This window comes from Zosterops lateralis (genome assembly GCF_965231275.1).
Source record: "Zosterops lateralis genome assembly, chromosome: 3".
NCBI lineage: Eukaryota > Metazoa > Chordata > Aves > Passeriformes > Zosteropidae > Zosterops > Zosterops lateralis.
In genome coordinates, this window is record NC_139764.1 from 16,438,056 (window position 1) to 16,449,234 (window position 11,179).

Below are 11,179 nucleotides of genomic sequence, written 5' to 3' on the forward strand. Positions count from 1 at the left end.
GAAAGAGAGAGAGAGAGAGAAAGAGAGAGAAAGAGAGAGAAAGAAAAAGAAAAAGAGAGAAAGAGAAAGAGAGAGAGAGAAAGAAAAAGAGAAAGAAAGAGAGAGAGAAAGAGAAAGAAAGAAAAAGAGAGAGAAAGAGAGAGAGAGAAGGAGAGAGAGAGAGAGAAAGAAAGAGAAAGAGAGAAAGAGAGAGAGAAAGAAAGAGAGAGAGAGAGAGAGAAAGAGAGAGAGAAAGAGAGAGAGAAAGAAAGAAAGAACCACCCCAGTGCTTTAGGTTAAGAACCAATGTGCTTCATGGGTATTTTGGCTATGGCAGAGCAGCCGCACATTCAGTTCAGTAAATCCCGAGGCAGATCAGATGAACAACCCGATGTCTGAGGGCGCCCTGCGGTGATCGCTGTGGCTGGGGCGGGTCGGGGCTCAGCGGGGCTGGACGTGCTGCGGTTCCCAGCAGGAACTGTGTCCAGCATCCCTGACTGCGCGGGTTCGGAACACGGCACTTGGCACCGGGGAAAGGGACACCGAACAGGGCAAACCCCAGCGGGCAGGAAGGCGCTGAGGGCCCGCCGTGCCGGGAGGGAGGGAGGGAGGGAGAGCGGGCCGGAAGTGGCGGCGGGCGGGCCCCGCCCCTTCCGGGCCGCGGGCGGTGCCGGGCCGGGGGCGGAGCGGCCCCAGCGCCGGTGGGTGCGGGCCTGGGCCTGGGCCCGGGTCTGGGTCTGGGTCCGGGCCGGGGGCGGCCGGGGGGGGGCTGGGATGGGCAGGGCCGGGGGCGGGATCCGCGATCCGGGCACAGCCCGACACGTAGGTGTGGGCAAAACCCCCCCGGGCGTCCTTGCCAGCGGCACCAAACGCGGGTCTGGCCTCCGGGTCCTGTGGCAGGGGATGGCCTGGATGAGCTCTCCCCGCAGTGTCACGGAGCGGGATCGATCCTGAGCCCTGTGCTCCGGGATGACTTTCTGTCACCCTCTGTGGCCCTGTCCAGCCTGTCCCAGCGGTGGTTCCCTGGCGCTGCCCTCGGCCCTGCCGGGCTCTGTTTCTGAGCCTTCACCCCCCGCCCCCCAAAAGTCTTCTGGAGATGGAATTATTGAATGTCCTCTTGCCTCTGACTAGATATGGATAACAAGAAGGATGAAAAGAACAGGACGCTGTGTGCGACCTCAGAAGAAGGGCTGAAGGGCCGAGGTAGGCGCTGTGCTCTGCTGTTGTGTGGTGTTTGTTTGTTTGTTTGTGTATCATCCCCCTCTGTGTCACTTGCTGATGCCAACAGGCCATGGCACACTGGAAGAGCAGGGAAAAAACACAACCAACCCTTCCAAATAGGGGTTTATTGTTCTACTAGGAGTCATTTCTCTAGGCCATAGTTACCAGCAGGCTTGTCACTGTTGCCTTGTGTTGCCCTAAGGAAAAGAAAAAAGGAAACGGAAGCGTAGCAGAAGCAGATCCTCCTCTGTTTCGTCCACCTCGTCTTCTAGCAGTACATCCACTTCTTCCTCCTCATCACGCTCATCATCAAGGTCATCTTCTTCCAGTAGCAGTAGAGGTAAGCTACCTCCACAGGCACATGATGTTTTCCAGTTTTGATAGCACTCCTTAGGGCATTTAAAGCTTGTTTTTAAAAAGTGACAGTGCAGAATACAAGTGCTGCTTGTTCAGGGTGTTTCTCTCATAAACCCTTTCCTATTGTGTGGAAAGGGGCCACTTCACACACAATTTGCAATGTTCTTGTGTTAATTTGAATTCCTTGGAAAGAGAAACTGCCATTCAAGTAAGTGTTACTTGGTAACAATATGCTGTATATATTCAAGCCCCTCTGTTTGTTACAGACCTTTTTTCCCTTCACCAGTCTATCTAGACCAGAGTTGTAGTTTAGTCCTACTTTGGTCTTAACATTTCAAGCATTTAACTTTGAGGACTCACATGAAGCTGGCACATCTGCAGAATCAGTAAATCAGGTGTTTTCAGTTTCCATGTTAGTCCAGTAAGTGGCAGTAACTTAACATGTTCTCTTTCTCAGGGTTAGTTCAACCTGTGTCAGTATATATAGCTAAACTGAAGCATTTTCTTAATGTATTTCACATTTCTCTGTGTCTTACCTGTAAAATAAATGCCTTTTTCAGAATGCTGAACTTACAGAGTTTGATTTTGTTGCTTATTTTTTCCTTCATTTTAGATTCTCCTAAGTCTAAGTCAAAGAAGAAGAAAAAAGAAAAACACAACAAAAAGGTAAAAGTTTACAAAGAGAAATAAATAGTTAACAAAACAGTTCTTTATATTTCAATAACCTTAAATGCCATGTAAGACAATGTTTTTGTCTGTGGCTGTGTAAATCTAAATCATGCTTTTAGGGCTGTGGTAGCTGAACTGATAAAGGGGCACTTGACTTTATACAAAAAGAGAAATAATTTAAAAGTTACTTTTGCCAATCACTGCTGGTCCAGCTGGCGATTAGAGCAGTCTCTGAAGAAAAGAGAAGTGGGGAATCTTGATAGCTTTTTAGAATTTGTCAAAAGAAATTATTGATAGTTGATGAGAGAAGCGAGGGGTAAATTCTTGCTTTTGTAATTTTTCTATTCCATTTTCAATGATTTTATATACTAGGGTTACTTTAAAAGAGAGAGAACGAGGCATCAGACCTTTTCTGTTCCTCAGAGTGCCAAGGGTTGCTAACTCTGATGGATTACTTTCCACTCCTTGTCCAGTAGTGACTGTCCTGACTGGAGAGGCCTTGAGAAATCTTTGTGGCCTTGGGGTTGTTGCCCTTGTTAGTCTGTACACATAAGGGCATATGTCTTTTCTTGTAGAAAAGGAAAAAGGAGAACAAAATGAAGAAAAAGAAAGAAAAGAAGAAAAGGAAAGAGAAATCAGGACCTGTCCAGCTTTCCAAGGTATGCTGGTCCAAGTGTGAAGCCCTGTTTTATTTCTCACCTCCATATTTAATCTGTCCTGTCATAAAAATGTTTGTAAGATCACCAGTTTGGTCATCAACCAGTAGAAAACTCTGTTTTTGTGGACTGTTAGGAAGTATGAAAGATTATTGTCTGTAATTTTACATAAGATCTGTAATGGTAGAGAACAAAGCTTATGTCTTTTTAACATGTGATCTCATTTCAGTTCTTCAAAAACAAAAAGAAGAATGAGAACTACAGCATGATAACTGGAAAGAAAATCAAGATGAAAATAAAGAAGACTAAGGAAGATATAGAGGTAAGAGTTAAGTAGCCTAAATGTCCCTAAGAAAAAAATGCTGTGTCTGTTAATATTTTTCTAATAGTAGTTTTTGTAAAAGAGTGGGTCTTGCAGATAGGGGTTGTAAACTGAGTGTCTTTTAGTGTGGCTGTGATGCCCTCTGAGAAATTTTAATTCATTCTTTTGGCTGGTTTTATGTTACAAAGGGGCTTGGAATACTCAGTCATGAGCAGATAAACCAAAGGATGCTTGTGCAGGTTCTTAGAGTTTCAGCCTCTAATCATTAGTCAATTTGTAGCTTCTTCTTGGATGGATGTTAATTGTACTCATCTTCTTTCAGTCTCTTGTGATCAGTTGTGGTAATTGCTACTTTACTGTGTTTTTCTAACACATGCAAGACTAGCCTTTATTTAGAGAGGAATTTTTAAAAGCCCAGTGGTATTATTAGGACCACATGCTCCTGCATTTTCTCAGAGCAGTCAAATGCTTTTGCTGAGATACCCAGGGAAATAAATACCATGAATAGTGTTGTGTGCGGTTGCTATGGATGTTTGGACTCAGCAGTTAAATAATGCCTTCAGCCTTCAACGATTTCCACACCTTAGGGTGGCCTGCAGAGGGCTCTGGTACTGGTCAGGAAGTGTTACTTCCTTGAGGTATCCAGCTTGGCAGATTCTGGTTCAGCCCTAGTAGTTCATTCTACAGCTACCAAAGCAGTCCTGTGTTAAATTTGACTGAAAACACATTATCTTCTCTCTGTGGCAGCAAAGTATGTGTTAAATTATCCTGAAAGTTTGCCAGTTCTGTTCCAGTAACTTGCTTGTTAGAATATTTGATGTCAAATATTTGATGTTGGCCCTTTTTTGATTGGTGGCTGTGGTCTTGCTGAATTCAACAACATCCATTCTTTACGGTGTTTAAAGATTCAATAATTTTTTTATGAAAAGTGCTGGAATTAACTGGTTGGGCCATCTTTTACGTAAAGAAAGAACCTAAATTCAGGGTTCTGGTATGCTGCATAAGCTGCTGGTTGTGCCTAGGGAAAAAAAAGATAATTCCCAAAACACAGGACTTGCTGTGAGTACAGCGAGAGTTGTCTCAGCCACCAGAGAGGAGCATCTGTTGTGTTTGTGAGTTCTCTCCTGGGCAGGCTGTGAGCTGCACGATGACAACCCAGTGGAGCCTCCTTAGGGAGCCACTTAGGAAATGTCTCATGGAATGGTGACAGCTTGTCTCCCCAGGAGCCATTGCCTGGCACTTCCCACACCTCACTGGTAGCTGGTTAGAGCCAGCTGTGTCAGTGGCACTTGCTCTGGGATGTGAAAACCCCACAGAAACCAGAGATCTGTGTCCTGGCTCCTGAGTGCAGGTCTGTTCAACCACTGCCTCTGCTTGTCTGCTCTGCAGAGAGACCGGAACCGTGCCCAGCTCCTGGAATTCCTGAACTCTGCCTTGTAACGGGAACAGTGCTCACAAGGACTGGCAGATGTACCAAGCCAACCATCATCCTAGCAGAACACTAAAGGGAAACTCAGGGAAAAGGACACCAAGTTGGACAAGACCAGATCCTCCTACAGAGAAGAGAATTGGGATGTCCTTTTTTAATGGCAAAACAAAGAGTAACTAATAACTTGTTAGTGGAGATCCACATTCTCCTTTTGAGATCCTAAGGTAACAGCCAGGCTGTGGTGTTTTAGAAAAGCCCAAGTGTGTGTTGTTCACATTGATAAGAAATGACACACTGAAGTCCAGCAATGTTATTTCTATCCTAACTGCATGCAGAATGCACTCTTGATGTCAAATGTCTTAATTTTTCTAGTAGTTTAAGCAGAGTATTTGTAAATGTCTATTTGAAAGATGAGGTGTTTCTTTTATGTATGTTTTTTTCTGGTAGTGGTTATGCTTATCCTAAAGAGCAAATTGACCTTTGTAAATAGAACATCCTTTTACATAAATGATTTTTTTTTTTGAAAGTTCATTAACTAATATGTTATTTTCTTTCAGAATTTGAGATGTGGTGTTTCTCTGGACAGTTTATTGCTCTCTCTCTTTAGAAAGTGTAACAGCAAAATACTCTAGAGCAATAATGGTCGCAAATTATTTTTATCCTAAAATAGAAGGAGGAAAGGTCTCTGATTTTGTTTGTTTATCTGAATCGGTTGTTCAGCTCATAAGTTCACCCCCCACATCTGGAGTTGCAGTTCCTAGACTAAAAGCTCTGGAGTTGTGGCCTGCTTTTCTGATCCTGTGAGCAATGTATCAAATCTTCCTCTCTTTGAAGTGCAGCAGGACTCATACCATGGATGCACCTCAGTCTGGGGGAGGGAGAGCTGTGGAATGGAGCTGAGGCAGGCAGTGACAGAGACCTCACGGGTCTGTTGACAGGCCACTGTGAGATGAGACAGGTCTGGACAGGCAGCAGGAGCCCAGCACAGCTTGTGGGTGTGCCAGCTGTGGTGATTAGCTCAGTGCCTGCACTCTTCCTTCCAAACCTTGACTCCTGGTTACCCAGCAGGCCCCTCTGTGCACAACCTGCTGTGGGAGTTCACTTGGATCACTCCTGGAGCAGGAGCTCCTCAGGAGCTACGGTTTAGGCATGCCCAAAGGAAGGACTCAAGGGGAGTTGACTTTGACAAGGGCATCAAGTGTACAGCAGTCAGAGTGAGGGGAGTTCATTAAAGAGCAAATGGAAAACTGTGTCTGTGTCTGCTGCAGTGTTTTGAAGTAAACCTGAAGGTTTGTACCATTCCTGAAGGGATAATTTTATAACTGTTTTGATGCGTGAAACCTTCTGAAGATGGTAGCATCCTCTCCTTTCCCTTGTTGTGAAGCATTTTTAGTTGTTACAGAGATGTAACTCTTTAGAGACTAAAGCCCTGATCCAGCAGAGCAACTCCTTACATGCATATGAACATAAAACTTGCAAAAAAATAGGTAAGAAATTGAGTTTCCTTGACTTTTAATCCAACAGTGGAAAGGGATTTTGAAAGCACTGTTTTGAAATGTCACTGGGGAAAAAAATACCAACCAAATAAGAAAACCCCTTTTATTTATGGTGGGAATTACGCTTTGATTTGTGCTACTTTGGTATTTTCTAGCTAGTGATGTCAAAGTGTGTTGCCCGGATAAGCAGCTTTTGTCTCTGGACTTTGCATAACAAAGTTAATCCCAAACACGCTCTTAGAAGATGCTATCCTTCCTATTCCCTGGATTATGGTTTATATAAAGATAGTGTAATTTTGGAAAACTTGGTGCATGGTAGGGAGTAGAAATTTGGAAGATGGAAAGAAAATAAGAACGGGAAACCCAGAGATCACAGTTGTAAAGAACTGCATTGGTTGGAAAGTTCATACTTAGTTTAAATAATTTGCTTTTTGTAGCCTTGGTCAAGATTGTAAAACCTCCTGCCCTGTTCCACATTAGTATGGAAAAGACAAAAGGCCTTTAGTAATATGATGCAGACTGCTCTTCCTTTAGGGTTTTGGTAGTTGTCACTCATGGCACAAAAATGAGTCAAACTATTTCTTCCTGGTTTTTCGTTTGTGTTCAGGACAGAGACATTTTCTGTTTATTTTTCTTGACATGCTGGATATGCTTTAAGATATTTCTGTGCCAGCATTTACTTCCAAGCTATCATTTCTTCTAGAGAGCCGAGCTGCTTGAACTCTGTGGCAGTGATTCTGCTGTGTTCTCTCCTGCCCAGTCACTTACAAGTGCTCTCTGAAGCTTCCCAGCATTTGCTGCTTTTATAAACCTCCTTTTCTGTCCTGCCCATCTCCATGTAGATTCTTAGGTTTCTAAAGAGGCTTGAGTCATGTTGCATCCTTCTCTTCTCCATCTTTCCCCACAAGCACTGAGACCATTGCACATCTTCCTGGGACTGAGTATCTTTGAGGCTGCTGTGCGGAAAAGGCCAACAGATTCCAGTCCTCCCTAGTGAGCACAGGCCCTTACAGCCAGAATAATTTTCCATGCCTTGCTCCCTCAGGGAAGAAGTCCATTTCACTGATCTTTTCACTAAAGCAGAGCTTCTTAATACTGCTCCAGATCCCTGTTGTGGCAGCTGCACCACAGACTGAGCCAGATGAGAAGGTTACAACGGTAAGAATGTAGTGGAAATCAGGTTGAGGAATTTGCATGAGGGAACTGTGAAGCAGCGTGGGATGTTAACCTGATACACACAGAGAGACTTGCTGCCAGGTCTACCAAGAGGTGCATGTTGTGGGCAAAGGTGAAGGGTGGAACAACAGAGCAGTGGGAAGGGTGTGAGGTAGGGTGCAGAGAGAGGCTGCTGTCAGGAGTCATGGAGTGGGGCAGAGGTCAGCCGATGGGCCAGGGGCTGCAGAAGTTTACCTGGCTGGGCAAGTTAAGGTTCTTCCTACAATGCTGAATAACAGAAGTCTTTTAGATATGAGACCTGCCTTTTGTGTGAGTCTGTCTGTGTGTGTGTGTGTGTGTGTGACAGTCTTCCCTATCACACTCACCTTCTCTGTTCTGCACCATTTTCCATTCTGAGAATCACATGGAACTCAACTGATTTTTTTTTAGCAGCAGAATTTTCAGAAACAGAAGTCACTGTCATGAGAAGGAGAGGAAGGATACATTCTCTGAGCTGCTGCTGCCATGCCCATCTTCCTTGGGGGCACTGTTTAAAGTGTTCTATCCCAGCCAGTTCTTGTGGGCAGTGCAATCCTTTGTTTCTCATTTCCTTTAGAGTTGGCTTGAACGTCACTCTTTTGCCCACACAAAAACATAGCGGAGATGAAAAGCTGAGGAAACACTGATAAATGCCACTTTGACTTCTGCTCATTCTCTGTGTGTAGAGCTCACTCAGTTTTTCTGCTGCAGAGGATGACTGGGAATGATACATTCCTGCAGCGTGAAACCTCAAGTACATCCAAACAGCACAACTTTGCCCAAGTTTAACCATACTCAATATTGAACTGTTAGCAAAATGGCAGGGCCTGTTCAGCTCTGCAAGATGAGACAGCTTAGTTCCATAGAGCCAGGTACTTCCAAGTCAGAGAGGCTGAAGTGACCTGCCCTGGGGTCACCTGCTGAACTTTTCCTGGTGTGGGCAATGGCTGGTGGAGCTCTGATGTCCTTTCATGTGTCAAACACACTCCTCATGGTCTTTGCTGTGTGTATTTAGAAACAAGTTTCCAAAGTTCTGGTTCAACACTCAAGGTTGGGACCTCCACTGTCATTTGAGGACTCCATGGAATGGCTGGATTTTATGTCATAGTGGGTTTTCCTGAAGCAATGAGATCCTGGGCACACCTGAGAATCCTCCAGTTTGCACTTGGTTATATTTGAAGCTGTAGCGTGATGACTTTTTGAGGACCTGCTTCTTAAAATTATTGGCAAACACCTATCTACCTAGTTCCATCTCTGGACAAAATTAATCATCAAAACTACTGTCCAGTGCAGAGATTGTGATTTATTTGCCTGTTGACAACAGGTATTTTTTTCTCCCTGCCTGTTCAATTTCAGTCTTAAATGTGCTTCAGGAGTTGTTCATGACTCATGTGTTGTTGTCTGAGGGATGAGCAGGACATGGTGCTGAGGGGTCTGAGGAAGCCTCTTGAGAGTCCTTTGGAGCAGCATGAAGAACATCATTACTACCCAGCCTGAGAGGCACAGTGTTGGTGATGGCAGCTGTTCCCATGCCAGTGCTGGCCGCTGGTGCCATCTTCCACTCAGGGGTGGCAGAACAGTGGTGTGAGAGTGAGAAATCTGCATTTGCCTGGAGAGGCCCCGTTAGGAAGCTGCTGCCTGTTCCCTCCTTGGTCGGTGCTGGAATATCTGCCGGTAGGTGGCAATGCTGTCCAGCTGGAATGTCACAAATTTTTTTTTTTTTTTTTTTTTTTTTTTACCTTTGGACATTGGCTTTGCACTTTCTTATTCTGAAACCCTATAATTAGCCAGCAAATACCTAATTATGGTTGTTTATGGGGAACATGTGTTAGTGCTGTCCTATGAATTTAATCCAGTCTTTGTTCCTTTCTTGCCCTTGGCTGTGCTGAGGACAGACAATGGTCTCTTCTGCTGGTGCCTGTGTGCCAAAGGCAGAAGGAAGCCTTTAACTTCTCAGTAGCTGAATGACACAGGAGCAGGTTGCTGAGAGCCAGCAGGGGCCTGGAAGTGCATCACCCTAGCTGGGGCTGCTGAGTTCTTCAGAAACTGCACTCTGCTCTTCTCCATCTCCTAAATACCAGTGCCAGAATATAGAAAGAAAACTCACCAACGTAAGGAGTATTTCAGTGTCACTGCTTCATAACACATCTGGTTATTTAAATAATCTTCAGACCAAATTAAGTGCAATTTGTTGCTTTAGGCAACCTGACACTGGAAAGAATCAGGTTGGAAAAGTACTGTAGATGGACTGTGACCTGATAGAGGCCTCTTAGGATACAGCATTGTGAACACTAAACAGATGTAATAGTAATTACATTCTGAGAGCAGACACTCTGATGTCAAAAACGCAGACGCTCTTTTCCTCACTTTGGTGTCTCTGCTCCTGGGTTAGATAACATTTATTTGGTAAAGGCAATATGTGTCTGTGGCTAAAATATAGAGGTAAGGTGCTATAATCTGTGGGATAATCCTAGCCAGGACCCTAACAATATATAATATTATGAAATGTCCCATGACAAGTGTGTACAGTGTGTTCTTGCAGGGCTCTTTCTCACTTTTCTATTGTGTTTTTTAAGATCTCATCCTGTAAGGATTTTCCCTTAGTCTGAGAACATCTTTGTGCAGCAAATGCACAGAAAATACATGGTGGTCACTGGGAGACCTGGGCCCAAGGCCCAGCACTCAGGGCCAGCAGAGCATCTTTCTGATGTAAGCCAGCTTGAGACACGTCTTGTCTGACCAGGCAAAGGGAACAAGAGGTCCCTTGTGCCCACAGCCCACACACTGACAGCAGTACCAGGGAAAAGCAGGCACTGAAATTATGATGTCTCTGCCTGGCACAGGTGGGTGGAACTGAGGGAGGCCTAATAGTCCTTCTTCTGTTGCAGGGCATTACCAAAAAAGCTGTGACAGATGCAGTCCAATTCTTCTAACAATGCTTTTTGGGCAAAACTACAGTACCATATCCTTTAGCAGGGAGGTGTCGCAGAACACAGGAATATCAGAGTGGCCGTTCAGTCAAACTGTAGTTTTCCTTCTAGGAAAGGCCTATAGCAATGTCTGGGGGAAGCAGGGTAAGCAGCAACACAGATTTGCTTGTCCACAGCTTCTGGCAAGGAGTAGCTCAAGCCCTGTGCTTGAGCACTGTGGTTTATTCACCCCCTGTACTCACACGGTCTCCTTTTGGAACCACTGATCTGCCTGATGCGCAGAATGTGCTAAGCAATGCAATTCATGCTTCAGTAATACCTCATGTGGGGAAAAGAAGGTTCCCTTTTCTTAAACACATGCATGCTTTGTGTATATATAATGCTTAGCACAGGGAGCCCTGAGCCATCTGGGGCCATCTGCTGATATTAAAGTGTTCCAGTACACAGGATCAGGTATGGAATCAACAGAGTGACTCAAACGTATCTGGAGACAAAACACCCATTTTGTCTCTCATATCATCTCATTTTGTGGTAATACTGGTTAATGTAAGACGTGCTCGGAAGCACGTTGATGAAGACTTCAATTCAAGGTTGTATCTGCAGACCCTGTAGCTTCAGAGAACTTCAGACCTTTGCAATTGCTTAATCCTGGTTATTTATCACCTTATAGCTTGAGATCTGATTGTAGAGGTAGCAAGATAGAAGGTGGGCAGTTACCTGTGTAGCCTGTAGAGAGAGGATGGGGGGTTTTTTGTTTAGATCAAGTGCCTTTACCATTCGTGCCTTCCTGCTTTGATGTATACACAGTAGGGCAGTGGAACAGCTGTTGTGTTTGGCTAGATATAGACAGATTATATTTCAGGAGATCTTTAATTAAAGACAACAAGTACAAATAAATTGGTTTATATTCCACAGCTTTGCTTTAA

General features: G+C 44.5%; 1 protein-coding gene across 1 annotated transcript; it reads left to right on the plus strand.

Annotated features, from left to right (window-relative positions):
* The first annotated feature begins 635 nt into the window (after positions 1 to 635).
* LOC310906941 (uncharacterized protein) lies at positions 636 to 5,904 on the plus strand. The gene is made up of 7 exons (XM_083856665.1): positions 636 to 680; positions 1,111 to 1,182; positions 1,403 to 1,540; positions 2,171 to 2,223; positions 2,802 to 2,885; positions 3,112 to 3,204; positions 4,594 to 5,904. Exons 2-7 carry the CDS (start codon positions 1,113 to 1,115, stop codon positions 4,642 to 4,644), a joined length of 489 nt encoding a protein of 162 aa, XP_083712791.1. The 5' UTR covers positions 636 to 680; positions 1,111 to 1,112; the 3' UTR covers positions 4,645 to 5,904.
* The last annotated feature ends 5,275 nt before the right edge of the window (positions 5,905 to 11,179 follow it).

What these genes read in the sequence shown, in the direction of transcription:
- LOC310906941 (XM_083856665.1), top strand. Translation starts at nt 1,113, where the DNA reads ATGGATAACAAGAAGGATGAAAAGAACAGGACGCTGTGTGCGACCTCA. An exon ending in AGAAGGGCTGAAGGGCCGAG is followed by an intron (nt 1,183 to 1,402) that starts GTAGGCGCTGTG and finishes TGTTGCCCTAAG; the next exon opens with GAAAAGAAAAAAGGAAACGG. An exon ending in AGACTAAGGAAGATATAGAG is followed by an intron (nt 3,205 to 4,593) that starts GTAAGAGTTAAG and finishes TCTGCTCTGCAG; the next exon opens with AGAGACCGGAACCGTGCCCA.